At 40.5% G+C, this 25,257-nt stretch overlaps 3 protein-coding genes across 4 annotated transcripts in view; 1 reads left to right on the top strand and 2 right to left on the bottom strand.

Moving 5' to 3' along the window:
- Nucleotides 1-11,172: 11,172 nt before the first annotated feature.
- On the top strand, nt 11,173-19,124 carry LOC124284013 (caspase-3-like). The gene is made up of 6 exons (XM_046720053.1): nt 11,173-11,185; nt 12,092-12,137; nt 12,890-13,164; nt 13,616-13,851; nt 16,440-16,632; nt 17,981-19,124. Exons 1-6 carry the CDS (start codon nt 11,173-11,175, stop codon nt 18,190-18,192), a joined length of 975 nt encoding a protein of 324 aa, XP_046576009.1. The 3' UTR covers nt 18,193-19,124.
- The window catches only part of LOC124283934 (caspase-3-like), a 26,174-nt gene continuing 19,765 nt past the window's right edge, over nt 18,849-25,257 (bottom strand). The window contains exons 5-6 of the mRNA XM_046719974.1: nt 20,298-20,448; nt 18,849-19,726 (exon numbers count right to left, since the gene is read on the bottom strand). Coding sequence (XP_046575930.1) covers nt 19,491-19,726; nt 20,298-20,448 — 387 coding nt within the window. The 3' untranslated portion in view covers nt 18,849-19,490. The remainder of the gene's footprint in view (nt 19,727-20,297; nt 20,449-25,257) is intronic.
- LOC124283967 overlaps nt 21,888-25,257 on the bottom strand; it is a 5,394-nt gene continuing 2,024 nt past the window's right edge. The window contains exons 3-4 of one of the 2 annotated variants that reach the window (XM_046720020.1): nt 23,960-24,211; nt 21,888-21,973 (exon numbers count right to left, since the gene is read on the bottom strand). In XM_046720020.1, coding sequence (XP_046575976.1) covers nt 23,962-24,211 — 250 coding nt within the window. In that variant the 3' untranslated portion in view covers nt 21,888-21,973; nt 23,960-23,961. The other variant, XR_006900444.1, reaches the window with a different exon arrangement.

Genomic DNA, 25,257 nt, shown 5'->3' with positions numbered 1-25,257 from the left:
ACCATAAAGCTTGAATATTGCTGAGTGCGGCGTGAAACTAACTCACTCACATAACTGCTCCCATGCTTCCCTGTGTTCCGACAACCCTGAATAATATAATAATTAATTGTTCACGCCACGATACGGATGAAATAATGCCGATTTGACGTTAATTATTAACTCACTCACTCCGACAACCCTGTTTGCTTGTTTGGGAGATTTTACGTGGGCTTTCCTCCATGATGCGAATGTCTGACGATCTACTTGGTTTTACAAGTTAATTTCATTTTTATGCACATTTGTTTTCAATTCAAATAAAAATGGGTCTGTTAGCTATGTTCATTGTAATATCAAAATGACGATATATATATTTCGCGATCTCGAGCAATCACAAACACCATAACCAATGTAAGTACCCGGGACTATTTTTACAAAGGTACTATAATACATCCGCGCATTCTGAATGGTTTATTGTATATTCGCGCATATCATCCATCGACAGGGGGCGTGTTTTCTTGCTGGTTACGGAAATGGTCGAGTGGTGACGAATTATGCTGCTATTACCAATCCGTATGCTGCTACTGTTACTACTATACCACTGCAACTACATCCACAACTACCACGGCTGTTGTTACTGTTAATGTCTCTAGTAATACAACCACATCTACCGATGCTGCTGTTACCACTATACCACTGCAACTACATCCACAACTACCACGGCTATTGTTACTGTTAATGTCTCTAGCAATACAACTACAACTACCGCTGCTGCTGTTGCTACTATACCACTGCAACTACATCCACAACGACCACGGACATTGTTACTGTTAATGTCTCTAGCAATACAACTACAACTACCGCTGCTGCTGTTACTACTATACCACTGCAACTACATCCACAACTACCACGGCTATTGTTACTGTTAATGTCTCTAGCAATACAACCACGACTACCTCTGCGGCTGTTCCTACTACGGTCTACCATAAATGGATGTGCTACCCGTTTTCATTAGGAAAGACAATCCTACAAAATATTAACGTTCAAAGTTTTTGCTGAAGCATATAGGTCGAAACTGTTCCAAGTTGATTATTCACTTTTGCAACAACAACAACAACAGAACAGGTCCAGGTGAACAGGTGCAATTAATATAAGCACCCTATTAATTATAACTTGTAGTCTCAAATGAGTGTTGTAAGAATAATAGTCCATTGTTTTGTCGTTGACGTTTCTCTAGCGTGCGGTTTCCAAAATGTGTTTTGGCATCAAATATGGGCATTTTCATGCTCTCCTGAAATACTTCTACCATGCCCTTTCAACATGGCTCGGAGGAGGATATCGGAGGTGAAAAGATATAGGCGCTAACAAGCACTTGGGTTTTGAATGTACTGTTAACGAGTAATCAGTCGATTGGTGGGAAACCATGATCACAATATTATTGTGATGGACTTTCAGCACATACTTCTGTGACTTCACTGGGCGGTGAAGTAGCCGAGCGTTTAAGCGGTCGCTCGTCACGCCGAAGACCCGGGTTCGATTCCTAACATGGGTACAATGTGTGAGGCCCATTTCGGGTTTTCCCCCGCCGTGATATTGCTGGAATATTACTGCAAGGGGCATAAAAACCAAACTCACTAACTCTTTGACTTCACAGCGTAAAGGCAGGACAGAGCTTCGATAAGTACGATGCGAGAAATAAGCTGCATGCCCCGTCCTCAGCTGATATTATCTACTCAATCGAATAATAAAAATCAAAAGAAAGCGCGAGGGAGGAGCGGGAATGGCGTCCAGGAAAAACTTCAAACGACCACAACAGATAATCAGAATGACCGTTTAGAATGGCGTTCAGCACGCCGGGCGTGCAACCTTTGAATCTGAATCTCAAATGCATTTGTCGCCGAAAGTAGCCATATTCCGAGAGGGTGAGTGAGTGGGTGAGTGGGTTAGTGGGTGAATAAAGACTTAAAGTCACGTCGGAAGTATTTCAGCCACATTGTGACAAGAGTCTGGACACACACAATGTATGTGTCTATACAGAATTAATGAGTGAGTGAGTGAGTTTCGTTTTACGCCGCACTCAGCAATATTCCAGATATACGGCGGCGGTCTGTAAATAATCGAGTCTGGACCGGACAATCCAGTGATCAACAGCATAAGCATCGATCTGCGCAAGTGAGAACCGATGACATGTGTCAACCAAGCCAGCGAGCCTGGGCCCCGTTTTACAAAGCTCTCGTAAGCCTAAGAGGAGGACTTGAAGTCAAAGTGAAGGGTTAGAAAAACGAATTTCTCGTCCTATGAATTGGACATTTTAACATCCGAAGTGGCCCACGACAGTAGCTATCTATTTGGTAGATTTTCAGCAGTCATCACAGCTGCTGGAAAAAAGCGTCTCTGGAATGAGATCGCTGAAAAGTAAGTGATGATCGAATCGATCTTTCGTTCGTAGGCTTTTTCTGATTTCAGCCTAATTAAATTTAAACGCAATGCTAAAACACAACATATAATACGCCATTTTGGTTTTGACTTACGAGAATAAAGCTCATTTACGAGAGCAAATACTTACCGTAACTTTTATTGTAAATTTAATGTATCGTAAGCATACGAGAGTTTCGTGAAACGCCATAAAATCGTAAGATTGTGCGACGAGAAAAGTTACGAGATCTTAGGCTTACGTGAGCTTTGTGAAACGGGGCCCAGACCACCCGATCCCGTTAGTCGCCTCCTACAATAAGCATGGGTTACTGAAGGTTCATTCTAACCCGGACCATCACGGGTACAGAATTAATGATAATGATAAATGAATTCTCTATGTTATTATTATATGTTACTTCTCTAGAGAGAATATTTTTCAGATTTATTTGGGATAATAAAATTGACAAAATCAAACGGAGCATTTTGAAAAGAGATTATAAGGAAGGGAGTTTACGCATGATCGATATCAAAACCTTTGTTAATGCCATGAAACTATCCATGCTCAGACTATATGTCAGAAAAGAAAATGTAGGTAACTCCATACAAGTGTCCATTAAAAGACATATTAAAGTATGACGCAAAGTTTGAGAATATTGTTGAAATTGAAAACCCTTTTTGGAGGGATTTCTTCAAGGCATGGAAATTATACTATACTAAAAACACTATTGAAGATGATAACATAAATGAAATCTTATCCCAACCCATATGGCTCAATCATAACTTTAAAAACCCAAACCACTTTATCAGACACTGGGCTAACAAAGGAATTTTAACTATTTAGGACAAGTATGATGAACAAGGTTTGGTATCTTTTGAAGATTTGCGAAATACATATGGGATAAGGGGTACATATTTAGATCTTGAATATATTTTATATATTTTACCTGAATCATGGAAAAAGACCTTAAAAGGTTACAGATATATGTATACAAATAATCTTAATATAAACTCTTTATAAAAGGATTTCATGACTTCAGCTAAAGGTTCAATAAAATTTTATGATAAATTGCTATCTGATAGTGTTTTACTACATATCTGCCATCAATGGGAAAATAAATAAATGTTTGCATGGAATTGTCCATACCAAAAAAGAACTTTTAAAGATGAAATTGGTTGACAATTTAATTTGTACTTTCTGTAATGAATCAGATGAAAACATATGTCATATATATTGGGAATGTCAGGAAACAAATTTTTTGGGGATGAACTTCAAATTTGGATCTATCAAAACATACAGGAATTGCAATTGACAAAATTGCACGTTTGATTTGGTACTCTAAGTACTAACCCACTACTTTGTTATACAATACTTTCTGCTAAAAGACACATCTATATTTGCACCCTGAAAAAAATAATTCAGAAAACTTTATTAAGATTTTAAAAGACACATTCATGATCGAAAATATTATAGCCAAAAGAAACAATGTTTTTGATAAATTCTAAAGAAAATAGTTTCCTCTATTCCCATTATTTGATCCAGAATGATCATTGTAAACCGCTGAAACTCAATGTGCAATATTTACATATATTTGATCTTACAGCAATGCATACTCACATAAAGATACACATATATTGTACTAAACAAAATTAAAAAAAGGATCAGAAAACGCCAAATTTTGGGATCCCAAATTGCTTCGCGGATTACCAGCATTCCTCTTGCATTCAAGGCTTAAGTTTTGACACGAGATGCTCGTTTTCACATCTGCTGTTGCTGAGCTTCTGTTCTCCTTAAGTGGCCTTAAAATAACATCAGGTTACGTCTGCACTTAAAACATTATCTTCCAAAATGGTGTATCTATGTACAGAAAGGTTGATAAAATGGAGTCATGTTCATAAAACAGTGTTTATGTAAGCTCTCTAATAGGTTAAGCATATTACCATCTGCTGAAACATTCATGAAGAGATTTATCTCATGTCTTAAGTATATATATCATATGTATCACACATGTGATTTACGAGAATGGCGCCTTTGATCAAGGAGATCATGATATACGATTTACAGTTAACGCTGAACGGCGGTCTGTTTAGACGTTGCAAGGATTAACGGTACTCCATCGTAACGGTATTTTAGCTTGACATGATGTGTATTTGGTTAGGCTACGGAAAGGAGGCTATCTCCAGATGTACATGTATATATGAAGCATGCACGCATTATCACTGCGTTCCATAAGCTGCGTATTTGCCTGAAATACGTAAATTACTTCCACTTACATTTATTTGAACATCTGGTAAAATGGTATGAACATCATAAAAATCTAAAAATGTAAATCTGTAATTGTCCAATATGTAGCCCTTTCAGCTTGTGTATTTTTATTGCTGATCAAATGCAGTCATCGGCATTATTGTATGAACCCTGTCGCAGTGGATAATAGATAAATGTATGGTTTTTATTGATTTGAGAATTACATGTATTGTCAATATATTGTTCAGAGCGCAATTTGTAGTTAAAGTAATTTTCAACCAAAAAACAAAACAAAAAAACTTCTCTATGTAAGACATGATACGCTTGTTATGTAAAATGTCCACTTAGACAGAGCTAGGTATTCCTTCAGAATTATCCACTTCAAGTGATCATCTACTGGTCATACACAATGTTGAGACAATTCGCTGTTTTCTTGCAAGCTAAAGGGACATAACTCTGACAGCGCTGACCTAACATAATATCCAGTATGGGTTCGCACAAAGGGCTGTTTTAGGTTTCGTCGCGTCACTTGGAAAAATTGATTTCATACATGGTCACTCAATTGGTTAAGACAGATTTAGATCTATTGTTTCAAATCATTTTAACGTTCTGTCGCGTTCCTGTACTGAATTTTTATTGAATGAGAATCTCATGTTTAGGAATGAAAGTGTGTAATCAAAGTTATAATTCCTAACATGAAGCAGAGGTTATCATGCATTTTCTTTTTCCCCACCATTAATGTTTTATGTATCCAAATGAATACTAATAATGCCGACGTCCTTTGTATCTTATTTAAACGCCTAGTGGCTGAGGCGTTCGCTCGTCACTCCGAAGACCCGGTTTGGCTTCCCCAACTGGGTACTTTGAGTTAAACCCATTTCTGGTGTCCCCAGGCACACAACGTCAATGATCGACATCACACTGGGAGCCCTAGATCAACAACACAAGTCAAGGATCGACTGATAAGAAACCAGCTTTTCTGAAATCGGGTCCAAACAGCAAATCAAATCGCTGTTCACTTGCGCCTGGCTCCCGGCGATACCGCTAAAACTCACAATGAACCGCTTACCCTTTTGTAGGAATTCTTCCATCTCCACACCTTTAAGATCTCTTTTAATTTCAACCTCGAAGTCGAGACGTCTGAAGATTTCTTCCAATTTATTGACATCGACATCTGCTCCGCTTCTCTTATCTATTTCTTTATCTAGGTTTTCATTGCAGATGATGACGGCTAACCCTCTGGTTTGGTGTTCAAAGTTGTACTCATCGACATCATCTTTCAGATTAATAAGCTGTTGATCGGGCAGTCCATCTGCTCTTTCATCAGGTTTATATTTTCTACAAATACAAAGTAATAGGTAGACCTTGGGGGTGTTTTGTTGCTAGTTGCTTCAGAGAGAGTGAGAGAGAGAGATGTATGAGCTCGCATGTAACGAGACAGTCCTGCATTAAGTGATACTTTGTTACGCCACATGTGTTCTTCATATTCTTGTACGTGTTTGTCTCCACTGGTGTTTGGGGGGAAATGAACCACTGTATAAGTAAGTATGTAAGTAGTTTCTAAGGTTGTATTTGCAAATTTGAACTAAACTCACTCACCCACTAGATTGTTAATTATCACATTTTCAGAATTCACTTTGCTCTTGTTTAAAGCAATTTGTTGGGTTGGACGCAAATAGACAAAAACAACTATATGTAGGGTTTTCATTTCGATTATCATTCTTGATCCTGTGCATGTGATCTATAGTCTGTTTGCAGTGAAAACGTACTGATGAATTTCACTTTAAACAAAAAAGTCAATGAAATCAAGTGAAATTAGGATTGCGAATCCTCATAATTTTACCCTGCCAACTAAACATTAAATTCTCAGAATTTTATTAAACTTAGGATAAAAGTGATTTAACAAACGATCATAATTTCAAATCGCCACTTTTGGTTTGTATTTCAAGGGGGTATGCACATCAAATGAAACGCAGAGTACAAGTAGGGTTGGTTTCAAAAGCTTTAATCGATCATCGATCTCACTGTCACTATAACTACTGTCACTGTCCACAGATATGGTGATAGGTCCCACTGTTGCATTGTCCAAACCATCCCGTTTCCTATAGGAATCTTCAACTACATGTTGAATTTCGGTGCAATAGAGAACAGGGATACCCACTCAACATTTTAACCAATAACTGTTACTGTACCCTATTTTTAAAGCGCATTCCAATTACCAAAATACTTACAACGTCATAAAACCTACTGACATATACTGAGTCAAAAAAGAAACTTCACAAAATGTAATTTGAAAAATAATGAAGAATTTTTCTCTGATGATACATCTATGTATCCGAAATGGGATCCCTATCTTTCGACTCTAGAAAAAAACGTTAGCAAAACCCACTCAAACCCATCCATTCGTCGTGCAAATGACGTTAGTGCCAAATCAGGTTTTGCACGTGCAGTCGATCACGTGATCTTCGCATCGAAGTTTTCTTCATATGCACGTGTTTGCATTGGCCTCAAGAATTGAAAAAACACTTTTAAACCACAGTTCTAACGGTACTTGAAATGCCACGATTGTCAAATGTGCATCGTGAACGTGCCGTTGGCATGTTGCAAGCGGGAAGATCAGTACTTGACGTCGCAAGAGCAATGTGATGCAGCTGTCGTACTGTGTATGACTTGCGAGGTCGTCTACAACAAACTGGCACCACTTCTGATCGCCCAAGGTCGGGTCGTCCACGTGTGACGTCACGAGCAGAAGACCGTCAAATCGTCCTACGTCACCTACGTGACAGATTTCTGCCGGCTACACGAACCAGGGCTGACATGTTTAGAGGTCGACTATCCTCACAGACCATTCGAAATCGGTTGCGGGCTGCCAATCTCCATTTTCGACGTCCATATCGTGGGCCAATATTGACGCCGTTTCATCAACGTCAACGTCTGCTGTGGGCCCAACGTCACCTCCGATGGACCCAGAGAGACTGAAATCGAGTCGTCTTTAGCGATGAATCCAGGTTTACCCTCAGATTCGCGTACGGCAGGCATAGAGTCTGGAGACGACGTCGTGAACGGTATGCCCAATGTTGTGTACAGGAAGTCGACAGATTCGGGGGCGGAAGTTGCATGGTGTGGGGTGCTTTCTGTGGGAACAACCGTTCCCGACTTCTGGTCATCCGTGGAGACCTCACAGCTGCTGCTTTCCGCGACCAGGTGCTCACCCCTGAACTCGTTCCTTTCATGGCGGCTCATGGCCCAGGTCTACAGTTCCAGCATGATAATACTCGGCCGCATACCGCGATGTTGACACGAAATTTCCTTCAAAACGCTGGAATCAACGTCATGTACTGGCCATCGAGGTCCCCTGACCTTAATCCAATAGAGCACGTTTTGGATGCAGTTGGGAGAAGGCTTCGTGGTCTTAGGAACCCACCTCAGAATTTGCAGGAACTTGGCGCTGCCTTGCAAGGGCAATGGCGCAGAATCCCCAACCACGTGTACACAAGCATCAGGCAGTCGATGAGGAGACGGTGTTTGGCAGTGGTGAATGCGCGGGGCGGCTATACAAGATATTGAAATGAGAAATTTCGCATTTTTATTCTTGTGACTTGACATTCTGTATACCCATGTTTTGAAACGGCGGTGTAGCCTTATGGAACTGATTATGTCACTGTCAGTGTATCGATTACATCACACAGATCTCAGCAATGAAATAATAACAATTTAACCATCTTACCATCTCTTGTTCTTTTATAGTGCCCTGAAGAAAGAATGTGAAGTTTCTTTTTTGACTCAGTATATTTTCAGGTCCTCTTGTCCCTGGAATGGTGTTGACTATGGACAACGTCACAAGACAAAAGCTGTGAGAGAAAATTAGCATCTCATATCTGACTCATCCGTGACACTCATGAGTGAGTGAGTTTAGTTTTAGCAATATTCCAGCAATGTATCGGCGGGAGACACCAGAAATGGGCTTCGCACATTGTACCCGGGTCTTCGGGGGTGACGAACGAACGCGTCAACCACAAGTCTACCCCAACAGCCCGGTGACACTCACGGCACTTTCAACTTAAGACAGGATAACAATTATGGTTTGTTTGTTTGTTGTTTAACGCCGAACTCAGCAATATTCTAGCTACATGACGGCGGTCTGTAAATAATGGACCAGACAATCCAGTGACCAACAGCATGAACATCGAACTACGCAATTGGGATACAATGACATGTGTCAACCAATCCAGCGAGCCTGACCACCCGATCCCGTTCATCGCCTCTTCCGACAAGTATTGGTTGTTGATGACCAATTCTAACCCGGATGTTGACGGGTGATAACACTCATGAAGCTCGCACAGTTGTTGTAAATACATTGCCGGACAAAAGAAAACATTACACTGAACATCGGATATGACCAAAACATTACTAACGTTTGTAGTCAACCACAGCTCTGTTACCTTCTAAGCCACAACTAAGAATGGGCGTATATTTGTTGCTCTGTACTTGAGTCATGCATCGTTGAGTCATGCATCGATGCTTTTGAAAAATGAAAATGCACACAATAACTGCATGCCTCAATTGAATGACCTGCTTGCTGATCCAGGAATATTCACAGGTACACGACAAGTTACTAGGGACATCGTCTGTGTTTGTGCAGCGACTTTCAATGCATCACTGTTCCTCGATAAGGTAATACATATTCTTGCAAAATGATTTTCTTGTTCACTATGATTCACTATGAAGTATTGAGTTCCCAATCCCAAGAAATATACATTCAGATGACGGTAGCGGCTCGAACGTTTCGGTAATCCTCAAGTTATAATTGAACATGCAACGGGCGCAGTCTGGGGTGTGAGTGTCAGCAGGTTTACCGTTGCCGACAACCCAAGCGTCGTTTTCGAGTGAGAAGCCTAGGTCAGGTAAATAGACAACGGGTATTTCTTGGGGCTCCAGTCATCATTGTCTTCGTCTGGGCCTGGGTATTGTCGTTGGCTGGCCGGTTTGTCGTTTTTGGGTTGTTGTTTTTATGTTTTATTAGTCTCTCATAACCTAACCGGTGATTTCTGTACTTTTAAACTTCACGAAAATGTTAGTATTGTATGACAGCTAGTGAGAAAGTGAGACTTAAAGAAACATAATCTCTCTGTTTAACACCGCACTCAGCAATATTCCAGCTATATAACGGCGGTCTGTAAACAATAGTCTGGACCAGACAATCCAGTGATGAACAACATGAACATCGATCTAGGCAATTGGGATACGATGACATGTGTCAACCAAGTCACCGAGTCCGACCACCCTCTTACGACAAATATGGGTTGCTGAAGACCAATTCTAACCCGGATTTTTGCTGGTTCTTGGGGATAATCAAAGTATAGAGCAGTGTCCATATTTATATATACAGCGGATCAACAGTGAGTGTTAAGGTTCATCCCCGCACTGTAGTCAACAATATTACTCGTTACACATCAAGTAGAGTAGGTATACGTCATCTTGGTTATATCTGTCCTCGAGTGACTGGAAAAACGTGATACTTCCACATTTTTCACTTCACGAGATGACAGATCGATACATATTTCATTGACACGTGGGCTATTCATCTTATGCTGTTATTTTTGTTTCATTAAGTTAAAACAATATTAATCCGAGAAAATTCGATTAACGGAATCCACATTCTCCCAACTGTTCACGGTTCACTTCTTTGTTCAGGCACACGTATAAGACACTATTCGGAGACAGCGCATGCTTGTATTAACTGCTTTCTTCTATTGTCATTGTATGCATAAGATTTATAACAATATCCATCAAACGATCATTTGAGTTTTAACGAAAAGAACCAGGCATCTGTACTGACATCATTCGTTTATCAGTTGGTACTTTTGACGTCATATTGTGTCAAAGGCAATGTTCATTCTGTAACACGAACCCCGAAGTGAACTTTCCGCCATAGAATTACGTAAATGTCAGCCATGTTTCGCCCATTGCATCACGTGTAATTCTGACTAGTTTCAGAATATGCATGGGAAGAGTATCCTAGTAAGAATAAGGGAAATAACTAAAGATGTATTTCAAAGAATTGGTACATTCAACACAATGTGTTGTAATAGTTTCTGTCACGCATGAGGCCATGGCTGTTGCAAACTCAGGCATGACCTAAAGGGAGACTGATCGGGAGCGATTCCCGGGGACTGGTTGTTGCTTTTGTTTTAACTCTGGTCTGTATATCTTGGAAGCTGCGTATATTGAGCGTTTTATTTTCAATGTCAGAAACATGAGTGTATATTTTCAAACATGGATATTAACCGATTCTAAACTTCCGTTTTGTTTGACATAAGAAAGATGCGGTTTGTGTCATGTACACTTCCCCTTTAAATTTTTTAAACTCGGTATTTAAAAATAAATAAATCACACGTTTCAAGTGACCCGATCATCCAGTTCCCTTCGTCGTATTGCTTAGGAAGCTGGAATAGGAATTTGATAAATGAATCATTTCCTTTTCAGAACCTAATTATCATCAACCATCATAACCTGTATCAGAGATATCTGGGATTATAATGGGCAGCGAAGGTAAGTATATCTCCGTATCAGGCCCTTTATCCTCTGCTGGAGCAGGTGAAGGTATGATACCAAGACAGATCACATGTCACGTACGACTCGAGAGGAACGTGACTCTGGCCAATCGTTCCGGTAAATGTAAACAAGTGATTATCCTAATTATCCAGGAACAATATCCTCCAATGTCTATCCAAGGAACATAAACAATAAGTACCACCTTTTAACGTTTTGGAAGGATGGAATCTCCTACTTGCGGCTCCCGGAGAAGACTGGAGCATAGAGGCGGCGTCTTGGGATGGGAGGGGGAACTGTAAGCTTAGTCTTTCTTAAACACTGTCCTGGTATTATGCTGAATGTGTTTACTAATTTACAATATGGGACTGTGTCGTCTTAGGCGCCGTCCTCGTTTGTACAGAGTTACCTGCCCTATGCACGTAAGGATCTTATGATCTTTCCCCTTTTTGTTTTGCGACAAACGTTTTAAACCCGTTTTACTTTCGTCCAACATTAATCTGACACGCCATGATAAACCCGTTTGCTTGTTTGTTTGCTTGTTGTTTAACGCCACGCCACAATATTCCAACTATATGGCGGTGGTCTGTAAATAATCGAGTCTGGACCAGACAATCCAATGATCAACATAATGAGCATCGATCGATGAAATTGGGATACGGTGACATGCGTCAACCACATCAGCGATCAGCCTGATCCAGTTAGTCGCCTCTTATGAGCATGGGTCGCTAAGACCAATTAGAACCCGGATCTTCATGGGTGACTGAAGTGGCTGAGAGAGTTTGTGTTCATATATATAATAGATGCATTATATCATATCGTTCAGCTTCTTAAGGTAACCGCATACTGAACTAAACCCTATTATTAACGAATAATGATGACGTCAATGAATATCTTGTTGCATAGGACCTGCTGTGCAATCGCTTGAAGCCTACATCAAGGAATACAAGGAGTAAGTGTTATTACATTGTTAGTATATATATATAGTTTTTATTACAGTCATCGCCAGCTGCGTGTTTTTCTTGACCTGTTGAAATGACTGACTCATAAACTAGCCAGCTAACCAAAACATAATATTTAAAAAGAAATAATACATCAATATGAAATCTCTCTCTACCCCCCCTCCCCCAATCTGTCTGTCTTTGTCTGTCTCCTCTCTGTGTGTGTCTATCTCTCACTCTCTGTTTATATATACTACTAAAACTTTGCTAAGGATCACAAAAATTCACAACTTTACTTTAACGTAGATTTATAATTTGAAAATGTATCCATTTAAAATTGGATTAATAATAATAATGTGGTAACCTCGCTTTAGGCAAACAGCCACTTTAATCTAACCTTATGCTCTTGATGCATGAGTAACCATGAAAATGGTTTTCATGGCACCAATCAACCATTTTGCAAATCATGGAACGAGTCATTGACAAGTACACAACACCTGTCAACAGCGGTTCCACAAGATGAAATGACATATTAAAACCTAGGATCCATGCTTACAATAATCTTAGGTTTTTAAACCAAATTTCAGCACGACAACACTTATGCCCCCTTGTGCACGTATCGTACCTGACTACACCCAGCAACAAGTCATCACCAGAATATATTTCCTACTTACACAATTGTGTATATATGTTTAAGAGTGGCGTTATGGTCTTAATAGATAGAGATTTATTTCATGTGTTTTTTATTACCATGTATTTGTAGAAAATATGAACCTGGGGAAAGAGCAAAAACACTGCCTGAACATAAGCTTATTAAGCCCGATGAGGATGCCTTTGAGGAGAAATACAACTTTGAAAACCAAATCACAGGGTTAGCCGTCATCATCTGGAATGAAAACTTTGTTAAAGAAGAAGACAGGAGAATCGGAGCAGATGTCGATGTCAATAATTTGAAAGAAATCTTCGAAGGTCTCGACTTCGAGGTTAGAATTAAGAAAGATCTTAAAGGTGTCGAGATGGAGGAATTCCTACAAAAGGGTAAGCAGTTCATTGTGAGTATTAACCGTACTTCAGTTTTGTCTTGGTGTGTCAACCTCACTTCAAGTCGTAACATCTGTAACTTGAACTCCGTAGCCAGGCGCAATTGAAAAACGATTTGATTGGCTGTTTGGACCCGATTTCAGAAAAGCTGGTTTCGAATTAGTCGATTATTGACTTGTGTTGTTGATGAAGGGCACCCAGTGTCAGGTCGATTATTAACATTGTGTGCCTGCCCGAACTGCTGGCGTGTTAGAAGCGTTAGGTTTCAGAGCGTTTTGAGATTGGGGGGCCTTTTTCATACCTGATCTTGCTCCTGATGGCCGCCCATAACATATAAATGTCACGACCCTTACTCTGGTTCAGGTTTTCATGTGCTCAGTAGTTTTTACTATATGCCTTCGTAAACAAATCAATATTGTAAACTCTTCGGTGCCAATCACATTTTTAGTATCGATCACTTCAAAATGTACGAAAATATTCCCGCTGCAGTTTGACCACAGAAACGCTGACTGTTTCGTGTGTGCAATCATGTCCCATGGAGGCGAAGAACTGCAGGACAGTATGAGATACGACACAATTTATGGCACAGACGGGAATGCAGTTCGGACGAGTCATTTCCTGAGTATCTTCAACGACGAATGCTGCCCGGAATTAGGCGGAAAACCTAAGCTCTTCTTTGTACAGGTGAAGTGAATCATTGTTTTTTTCTGAGACATTAACGCCGCACTAAGCAATAATCGATATGGCGGCGGTCTGTAAATAATCGAAACGCTGCCTAGTCAAACCCAGCAAGACCTTTCCGGAGAATATGTAGACTTCCCCGACACTGCAACCTTCTGCATTACCCAGTGTGTCAGAAGGGCTGTGCTCCCGGTGGAGAACCCAGACACTCTCCTGATCTGCGCCAAGAGATCAGGAGGTACCAAACCAAGGGCACCGAGAACAATGGGGAGTATGACGACAGTGTACTTGGGATGCAAGCGAGACATTTGAAAGGCGAGGTCTGCATATTTAGCATGCTTCTCCTGAATCTTGCCAATCACGTTGCTGTCAAAAGGGACAGAAAATTCAATGATATGAATAAATTCATTGACTTTATCAAAAAGGACAAGATCAGGTGTGTTGGCTGGATATCTTCTGAGGCTGTATATGGGCCTAATTCCAAAGAGGTTTGAAAGCATCATTTTCCATGACGCCCTAGACATGTTCAGGGTCGTACCATGGATGGACCTCAGAGTCAAAGCCACAGGCATGGCGAAGACGGTAGTAAAAGCAGCGAGCCATGCCATCATGTCTCTTAAGATGTGCTGTTTTTGCCAAGGAAGGGCATCCTCTGACAAGGTTTGGACAGTCTCTGTAAATTCATTACACAGTCGGCATTTCATGTTAATATTTTCCTTAAGAATCACATTTAGGAGATTGAGAGTGAAAAGTGACTGGCAGCAAAAAGAAAGCCCCCAGTTTCACATTTAAGACCAGCAGACTTCATCCAGGCTCAGGAGTCGGTTGGATTGCAACTCTGTTCCACGCACTGCATGTACACGCGATGCAATGGTTTCTCAGAAAGCTTCTTCACAAATGACCTACTCTGGGCAGACTTGGTGAATAACTTCACCTGGTTTACTCCCGTGGTCGCTGTACCGTTCAGCAGTACATCACCATCAACAAAATCAACTAAACTTTCAGATTCTGTCCAACAACCTTTCCACGCTTAAAATAGCTGTGGAATTCCTGGTTTTACTGCGAGTCTTGACATGCATCACCAAAGCTAAAACTGTGCTTAGCCACTTCTAAATCAAAATACCTACCCATATGATATTGTATTTAAACGACTGTATGTTCTCTATATCATTCTGTATGATTTTCGAGAATAAACAATTCTGTTCTGTACCAAAGGATCATCCGATAAATAAATATGTACAAAAGTACACAATACAATTCTATCATGAATAGCCTCCACATTAATCAAACCCCGACCTCCAGAATTGATTGGCATATATAAATGATTAAGTGAGGAACGAGGGTGGTGAGCTCTGTTATCAGACATAATCCTTCTGGTCAGGCGGTCAAGTCCAATCAACTACTCGAAAGTAAAAAATAAAGGACTTGCACAGGAAAAGTATTGGTGCGTTTGACCTTGCTTCGAGCATTACGTTCTGAGCTCCAGATTTTCTTTAAGCGAGCTTTATACTCGGCCCGAAGTTTCTCTTGAATCTGGGCATTTTGTGACTTGTCTCGAACTTGCATTCCAAGATAGGTGTATGCCTGATCTTCCACAAGATCCTCAATAACTCCTCCCCCCTTAATTACTTTGCCACGTTTCAAATGAAGAGTATCATTAGAAAAGGACTCGACAAGGAGAACCTGTTCTTTCAAATTGGTATCTTCTTTGGCAAGGAGCTCGATGTCATCCATGTAAAGGCGGTGTTAGGGATCTGTGCTGAGGAGGTCTGGGATGGTAACCCTCCTCTCTATTTAGCAGAAAGCTCAAAGGATTTAGAGACAAACAAAGAAGAAGAGGACTGAAGTCCCCCTGGAAAATTTCCCTTCTGATTAGAATAGATTCCGAAGTCTGCACCTGCCCTTGCGAGTACATTTCAAGTTGAGTCGACCAGCAACTCATTAAAGACTTGAGTAAATCAAGTAATCGCTCCGGGAGGTCAATACAACGAAGAGACTTCAGAATCCATTCATGAGGGACAGAGTCGTATGCTTTTTTGTAGTCAATCCAGCACATGGAGAGGTTGCGGTGATACGTTCTAGCCTCTTCCAAAATCATTTTCTGTACAAGAAGTTGATCCTTGCACCTCCAACATCCGTTTCTTGCTAGCTTCTGCTCTCTGTAAATTATATCATTGGAAGAACAGTAGGATGACACGAGGTTTGTCAAACACCCTGTGAAGATTTTATATTGTGTATTCAAACATGTGATAGGGCGGAAGTTTTATTATTATTATTATCATTAAGTGAGGCAGGTCTACCTCTTTTATGAAAGTCGCGTATAGGTATGATACTAACAAACCCGGAAACGTAATGAGGGCCCATTGACGACTGGAACCATGCCCCTTCACGAACCAACGTCGCTAACAGATGTTTGGACGTATAATATCACCTACATTGACAGAGAGTGTTAGCTATAGAAGTTGCATCAGGAACACAAGAAGAAAGAATCCCTATAGTTGACTATAGCTAATATAATACCAAATTTGAAAATACTTATTACGGATCGTACTGTTAGAAAAAAATAATACCTTCACACCTTTATTACGCAGGCTTGTCGAGGAACGATCAATGATTTTGGCGTGTCCATTGAAGTTCAGACATCGAGGCAAGACAGGTCTGAGAATGAGGATCAAGGGGAGACGAATCAGGTGGATTCAAGCGGAGAAATGAATGCGATGAGATATGAAGTCTCCCCTGCACAAATCTACAAGGATTTTCTTCTGATGTATGCCGCCCCTCCTGGTAAGATATCCTCTCCACACCTTCTCCAATCAGTTGTTTTGATGTGTGCTACCCCTCCTGGTAAGGTCTTCTCTCCATCTCCAATCAGTTTGTTCTGATGTGTGCTACCCCTCCTGGTAAGGTCTCCTCTCCATCTCAAATCAGGTTTTTTATGTGTGCTACCCCTCCTGGTAAGGTCTCCTCTCCATCTCCAATCAGTTGTTTTGATGTGTGCTACCCCTCCTGGTAAGGTCTTCTCTCCATCTCAAATCAGTTGTTTTAATGTGTGCTAGCCCTCCTGGTAAGGTCTCCTCTCCATCTCCAATCAGTTGTTTTGATGTGTGCTACCCCTCCTGGTAAGGTCTTCTCTCCATCTCCAATCAGTTTGTTCTGATGTGTGCTACCCCTCCTGGTAAGGTCCCTCTCCATCTCAAATCAGTTTGTTTTGATGTGTGCTACCCCTCCTGGTAAGGTCTCCTCTCCATCTCAAATCAGTTTGTTTTTATGTGTGCTACCCCTCCTGGTAAGGTCTCTTCTCCATCTCAAATCTGTTTGTTTTGATGTGTGCTACCCCTCCTGGTAAGGTCTTCTCTCCATCTCCAATCAGTTTGTTCTGACGTGTGCTACCCCTCCTGGTAAGGTCTTCTCTCCTTCTCCAGTCAGTTTGTTCATATATATGCCCCACATCCAGGTAAGAGCGTCCCGAAAGCTCCAATAATTTTGTTCCAATATATGCCCCTCCTCCACGTAAGATCGTCTATCCAATCTGTTTGATCTGACGTGGGTCGCCCCAACTGGTAAGCTCTCCTCTCCATCCCCAATCAGTATCAATCCTTTATTCAAGCATGGAGGACACTGGGCCCATACACATACATTATACAACAAACATAGAGGTTTGAATTCAAATGTGGGTATTTGCCAACTAACTTTAGAGAATTGTTCACTATGTAATCTGCATCATTTCTAACGGAAAAAATATACTCAACATTTTCCAGCTATGTGTACTATTTTTAAAAATAAATTGAGACATGTTTACAGATTCGTGTTTTAGATATATGTTTTCTTTTAATTTAATTTTTGCATACAGGGCCAGTTCTCAATATTGGACCAATCTAATGCCATCTCACTTCGTTGTACGTCAATCCTACTAACCCTTTTCTAATTTTAAAGAGGCATTTGCGTAACTATATAATGGACCATTTCAAAAAGATATTTTTCAGATGTCAGAAGACTTTGAATTGTCTATATAAGCCATAAGGTAATGCGTAATTGTCCAAGGGCTTATTGGAATATCGTATAACCCTCAAGGCTCACTTAATGCATTCTATGTTAATTTTCTATGGTATCTATTTCTCTTTTTGTGGAACAGGGCACTATGCAATCCGGAATACAACGAATGGATCGTGGATGGTGCAATGTCTCCATAAAGAGATGAAACCCGGAGCTGTCCTTCATCACTCACTTACACGAGTGAGCCATAACATGTCACAGAAGGAAACCGAAACTATTCCACCTAAAAAATGCGTTCCTTGTATCATGTCAAATCTACCCAAGACTGTTAGATTTACACACAAAAAATAATGTGTCCTAATTATCATAATTTCAAGAGAAAAAATAACAAAATCGTCAGACATTTCTGAATCCCTTGTTCCATCCTGACTTAACTGAGAATGTGTTGATGAAACACAATAGAAAAATAAGACAACAGGTGTTCGCAAAAACAGGTCTTCACCTTTCCAGATGGGTACAATGTGTGGGTGAATTTCTGGTGTTCCCTACCGTGATAATGCTGGAATATTGCTAAAAGCGGCATACAACCTTACTCACGCACTCACTCACTCACTCGTATTGTAATTAGTTATCATGTTATGGACATTTAAGGGTCCACATTGGGGAAGTCGTCCAAGATGCAGCATCGCTGCGTAGTTGCGTGCTTTAAGGACGGGTGAACACTATGATTGAGGTTTGAATCCCGGTTCAACCGGTTATGTTTTTAGGTTTGTCAGCACCATGAACATGCAAGTGATACAAGTCTGAGACCTGCATCAGTTCGTGATTTCCTTCTCCAGCTGACATGCTGTGATATTACTGGAATACCGTTACAAGCGGCATAAAACCAAACTCACTCACAGACAAGCAGTACTACCACTTAACGTCATCATTCGGAATAAAGTCTTCATTACCATAAACATATGTACCATAAAAGTAATAAGAGAAATAAATAAATAAAGCTGTAATTAAACTGTAACAAGTGTGTTATTTTGTTTACTGTCAGAAAACAAACCAGTCTACATATTACACAAATTAGTACAAGTTAGCTGCAGCATCGTGTATCGATATTCCATCAAAACTAAATGAGCTGTGTTTTCCCGATATTGGGGCACATGATGTTGTCGAGGGACCAAACACAAAACGAATGCTCTTCTGACTTTACTAGATTTAACAAAATCTACAACGATACAAGAATCTCTGTCGAAACTTCTCATAACCTGAATAAAGAAATTGTTCATCCATGACGTTTGTCCTTATCTACTTCTTTAAGGTTGTGTCAAAATCAATGAGATGTTGGTCAACTTCACAGATGCTTGGCCGGGCTTGACCACCACTGTTCATGTTAATGGTGTAGCCATGGTCGCTTTCAAGCGCTCCTATCATGATTACATCACAATTTTGATCTGGGAAAATGAAATTTCTTGCCAACATGGAATTGGTACATGGTATCTCTTTAATCTCTTAACGAATTCAGTCTTTTCACTTGACTCGAAGTTGTGAGCTACGAGTCTTTTCTACATTCACATTGGCCTCACCGAGGTTCGTGTCCTTACAATATCTATCCTGCAATACTGAGAAAACCATCGCTCCTCTACATGACATGTACATTACTTGCTGTAAAAACGTACTTCTTTTGTCAGCATGGACGTTATACATGGTAACTGCTTATTTCTCTCAAGGAATTCAAATTTTGCATTGAACTCGAATTCGTAAGCCACTTTGCAATTGACACGCTGCATCATGTTGAGCAGGTCCTCCTTTGTTCCGAACTTCTTCAAGACATCACAGAAAGCCTGAATAAACCAGGATCCGCGTTGTCTATGCCCTTGCCATGAGAAGTAACCTGAAATGTTCAACATGTAGTCATAGTTTAAATGACATTATTTTGTCAGTATTTAAGATGTATCAGTGTAATGTTGGAATGAAGCCCTAAGTGATAGATGTCCCAAACTTTTGAGAAACCCACGAGCACGGGCGGGATGCTGACAAATCTAGGACAACAACCTCTGCGAATCAGGAATGTGAAGTATCAAAGGTTTCTGGACGCCTCTCTACTATCACAATCACCTCACATTAATATTTCCCCCTACCTACGCCACACAGAGATTTCTGATCAGTATAGGTCCCTAGTATTTGGTAGGTATTAAAGCTGTATCGACTGGTGCCGTTGTATGACGTGGTTGAAGGCCTGTCGACCTAACCCGAAGGCGTGGGTCGTTGCTTGCTATATCAGTCACATGATTCCCTGTTTCTTACTTAATAACTTACATTCGGACGTCATGTAGCTGTAATACATTGAGAGCTGCCATGAACAGCAAATCACACGCGGGCACACACGCACACGCACGCACACACACACAGAGAAAGAGAGAGAGACACACACACACACAGACGCACATTCAGGAGCAGCTCACCTGGAACAGTGGAGTGTGCTATAAGGATGTCAGCTTCTTTGGGGATTATGTGCGTCTCTAGACTTCCAGAAGGAGCATCCGCAACACTCTCTGCCACACACATTGCATCATTCACGTCATCTCCTCCTTCAGGCTCTTCCCTGTCACAAGCCTGAAGCGGAATATAAAGTCATGCATTCATTGCTTGCTTCTTTGTACATTATTTCCAAAAATAATCACCACTGACATATATTGGTAAATACCTGAGTCATTTATGATTTGGAGGATATTTTATGAACTTATTTCAAAACACTCAATTTTTGTTATGGATATAGAGTACCAGATGTAATCACTTATTCGTTACATTTGGATATTTTAGAGATGCAAGAGCTAAGCTGAATGATATGGCGTAAGACAACAATATTTGAGTTTCATGCAAAGTGAGTGAATACCGGATGTTAACAGCAGGGTATGCACACTTACCATTTCACCAGCATCTGTATTAGTATCAAACTATATCCTCCGATTTCCAGAGATTCATTCATATATACTGAGGGAAACAAATAAGGGAACGCCACATCATGCAGTGTTCCTTTATTTATTCTCAGATTTCCTCCCACAGCGCTATTCAAAGCTGGTGATGAAAACTGGAAAATATGTATTTTCCTGTGTTCCTTTATTTGTTTCTCACAGTATATATTCACCACTATTTTACTTTTTAAACCCAACGGAACCTATTTCAACAAATAATCTAGACTGAATAATCTCTGGCGTTGACTTTGTATATTTACAAAATTATAAGGAAAGAGTAAACCCGTACATTGAACTTCTGTAACTCAGAATCCAAATGTTGGAGATCCAATGTCAATCTCGGTATGGATATGATATTACTGCAAAGATTTGCATCACTCTGAACACCAAGACAATCGTGACCTAACTATTGGAGGTAAAGTGATCCAAATGCTCGAAAAACGAGAAATATAGCGAGCTAACACTCATTCATCATAGAGTGAGATGTAGTGATCTAACCGCTCATTCAAAGTAACGAAAGCTGTGGAGACCTAACTACTCTCAGAGAATAACGAGAGCTGTAACCACTCATTCAAAGTAACGAGAGCTGTAGAGACCTAACTACTCACTGAGAATAACGAGAGATGTAGGGACCTAACTACTCACTGAGAATAACGAGAGATGTAGAGACCTAACTACTCACTGAGAATAACGAGAGATGTAGGGACCTAACTACTCACTGAGAATAACGAGAGATGTAGGGACCTAACTACTCACTGAGGATAACGAGAGATGTAGGGACCTAACTACTCACTGAGAATAACGAGAGATGTAGGGACCTAACTACTCACTGAGGATAACGAGAGCTGTAGGGACCTAACTACTCACTGAGAATAACGAGAGATGTAGAGACCTAACTACTCACTGAGAATAACGAGAGCTGTAACCACTCATTCAGAATGTCGACTGATGCAGGAATCTAACCACTGACAATTACCAGAGGCATGATATACTCACTTGTATGAAGAAAAGCTTGGGTTTGCCAGCCAGAGAGTTGTTCATTTTGAATGTCTCTATAAGGCCTTCGATCTTTACAAGCTTGTCTGTTCCATAGATCTGTCCCTTCTCGCCATAAGTCAGGATGACACAAACCAAACAATCATAAAAGGAGAAATCCAACGCTGCCTCTGGATAGAGAAACATAAATTCTGTAGGATTCTGTCAGATGATTTTTATGACTATCTGTGACTGCTAATTATTGTTTGATGTCATAGGACCATAGGACGTTTAAGCACATGCTGCGAGTTGACAGGACCTGTCACATTTAAACGCATAAGCACATGCTTCGAGTTGACAAGACCTGTCGCGTATATAGGGAATACTACACTCGGTCTCATAACATACGAATTATACGAAACTCGTGACCTTCCTATGGTCAGATACCTATGGTCGAATAATTCGTATGTTAAGAGACCGAGTGTGGTATTTTATTTATTACCCACGTCTTACGTGCTTTAAATTGACAAAATAGCGTATTTGTGTTATTTGTATGGTTTCTAACCGAAACCGGTTTCATAAAGAGGTTGCGGAAGAATGTTGTTCTGCAGTACACTTTTTGCATGACGTCACACTGTAATGATGTCACTATGCCTCGCTTGTCTGCCCCCTTTGTAACCGACGTCACGATGCATGTCAGTTGTCATCGCCTCGTACAACCTCCTACATTATACTACTCCGCAGCACCCCGTTTCTTAGTTTGTAGTTGCTTCTCTCGGCTAACATCACTGGTGGAAACATTGCGTTTATGTTTTTCGACGGGTATAATCGGCAACGTTGACAATGTTTACATTCCCACAATGCCTATAAGTTGTAGAATGAATGAATTCACGTGTTTGAATGAAAAAGTAGTTCCGTCACAACGTGACCTAATTGAGAGGTCATCGGTTATCCAATCAAATCGTTAGAATCTCAGATCAAGTCGTTACTACACAGGTCAACGCGATACGACACTCGTGTGACGTACGAGATCAGTATGCACCTACCAATACGTTGACCACGTGGGTAATAAAAGCACATTCTTCGAGTTGACGGGGCCTGTTACGCACAAACACATACTTTCATTTGACGTGATCTCTCAAGCATAAACACATGGTAAGAGTACATACCATGTATAGCCACATGCTTTAAGCTGACATGGGATAGATGAAGGGGCTAGGTTAGGATATTTATGTAGTGCATATATCCACGCAACTAGAACATGCTTAAGGCTCCACACTGTCTAAATATTCAGGAACATTAATTGCTGTTTGCTTATCAACTATCTCTCCTCTTTGATAATATCTTCACGCTTCTGGAACAGCGCAGATAGATCTCGATTTGTACAAATATTTCCAGAATCCATTTTCCTACAGATATACAGGGGCAAACATACGCCTCATCATGTCCTCTCGCTATACATCAAGGCCAGGGGTTGTGAGAAATCCAGCAGCGATCTGGTTCGGAAACTGGTCCACTGTTGCTGCTAGGTGAATATTATCGCTATTTCCAAAAACCATTTGTTCCAAAAAGCCCTTGAAAATGTACTACCATTCTTTACTGCAACATTGTAATTACTTTGCAGTCATTTGTATTGGTCTTTACACTTGGTTAATTTCACAATCATATTGCCTGTTTTGTATCATTTCTTTGCTGTTAGTTTCACCCCAAAGTATACTGACTTCAGAGCTAACATTTTCTTTCAATAAGAAATCGAGGGATAACAATATAAGAAGACACATATACCTGGAAAAAAACTTGAAGGAAATGACAATCTGGAATCCACTGATACACAATTGTTACGAGGAGAGTTGGCTTTCAGATAGAAACAGTAACTATTAGGTCACATATTTGAGTGAGTGTGAGTGAGTTTAGTTTTACGCCACACTCAGCAATATTACAGCTATATGACGGATGTCTGAAACTAATCGAATCTGGATCAGTCAATCCAGTGATCAACAACATGAGCATCGATCTGCGCAATTGGGATATGATGGCATGTGTCAACCAAGTAAGCGAGCCTGACCAACCGATTCAGTTAGTCGCCTCTTACGACAAGCATGGGCTGCTGAAGATCAATTCTAACCCGGACATATGTGACGTTAAACACAATACACGGGTTGATAGAAAGTTACTACCGTCAGTAATGATCTTTTCCATCTGTTTTCTTGTCTTGTCGTTGTGCCTCACCACCTTTAAAACCAAGATTGTTGAAACTGTCACATACATCTGAAGCATCTTCATCAGTTCCAGTTCTTGTTCTCTTGCCACATACAAAATCTTTGTTGTTGAGGATGATGGCCCTGACACGATTCTCGCCCCTCATCCTGTATTGGACGTCATCGTGTTCTTCCTTTGTGTAAGCTTGAGCTGGACCAATAACCTCGCCTCTAACACAAGAAACTTCAAATGACTGTACAGATCGTCATTGTAACGCAATAATATCACAGACCATGAAAATAGCCATGTTAAGTAGCGTGTTGATTATATGACATAATGGGTGCGTTGCCAAAAAACAACAAATCGCTTGCAACCCTGACAACGGAGTGTTAATTTTCAGCCGCTTGCAATCGCACCAATCGCTGGATGAGGTCGCTTCGTTCTCAAAACAAAATGGCGGCTTAGGGAAATTTGAATTCGACGGCTGAACAAGAATTGTTTGACTTGATTAGCTGGGAAATGGGCAAAGCTAGCTTACATCCCAGCATCCTCAGTTTGTTCCACATCTTCAATGTAGTCGTCAACAATCATAAATTCATCAGCTCCGCCATCGAGACATTTATACCTTCTTCATTAGGGCCTGGCGAGCAAACGGTAATCGCTCCGCCATTTTGGAAGAGCTGTTCATAAGTGATTCATTTGCTTACTCTAAGCGATTCCCGGCTTGCAACGCACCCAATGTAATTATTTTAAATATCGTCTTTCCATTTTAACTCTTTGATATCCAAAGTTTGTGCTTTTAAGTTATTTCTAAATTTCTAAATGCGTCTGCTTTATATCTGCATACCAATATTCCAAGATCTTTTATGACAAAACGATAGACTGTGCTTGGAAGGGGAATCTTCTGTTAAGTAGAATATGGTAGCTCGGACATAGTCGCATTTACCTTTTCCTATTTTTGGGCAGATACTTTTGCTGCTCTCTACGCGTTTTCGATTCTTGATTATAAAAGTAAAACTATCCGTGTAGCGTCGTAGTGACAACCATGGCCATACGAAGAATTTGTTAATATAGTTATAGGATCCGGGTTAGAAATGTTTTTCAGCAACCCATGCTTATCAGAAGAGTGCGGCGTTAAACAACAAACCAGCCAACCAACTAATGTACTTACGGTTTAGTCTTTCAGGTCGTTTCAGTACAGGTACTACACCTTAATTAACCATGATACTATAGCCTTTAAACTGTTTCTTCAATACATTGCACAGATGTATTCTTA

This window comes from Haliotis rubra, unplaced genomic scaffold (genome assembly GCF_003918875.1).
Source record: "Haliotis rubra isolate DU_JTF1 unplaced genomic scaffold, ASM391887v1 Scf1099, whole genome shotgun sequence".
Lineage (NCBI taxonomy): Eukaryota > Metazoa > Mollusca > Gastropoda > Lepetellida > Haliotidae > Haliotis > Haliotis rubra.
Note: the sequence above shows the minus strand (reverse complement) of the source record. Positions and strands in the feature narration are given on the sequence as shown.

Excerpts from the sequence above, each read along its gene's own strand:
- LOC124284013 (XM_046720053.1), top strand. Across the intron at positions 12,138-12,889 it reads TACATCAAGGAATACAAGGA|AAAATATGAACCTGGGGAAA; the intron begins GTAAGTGTTATT and ends ATGTATTTGTAG. Across the intron at positions 13,852-16,439 it reads CTAAGCTCTTCTTTGTACAG|GCTTGTCGAGGAACGATCAA; the intron begins GTGAAGTGAATC and ends TTTATTACGCAG.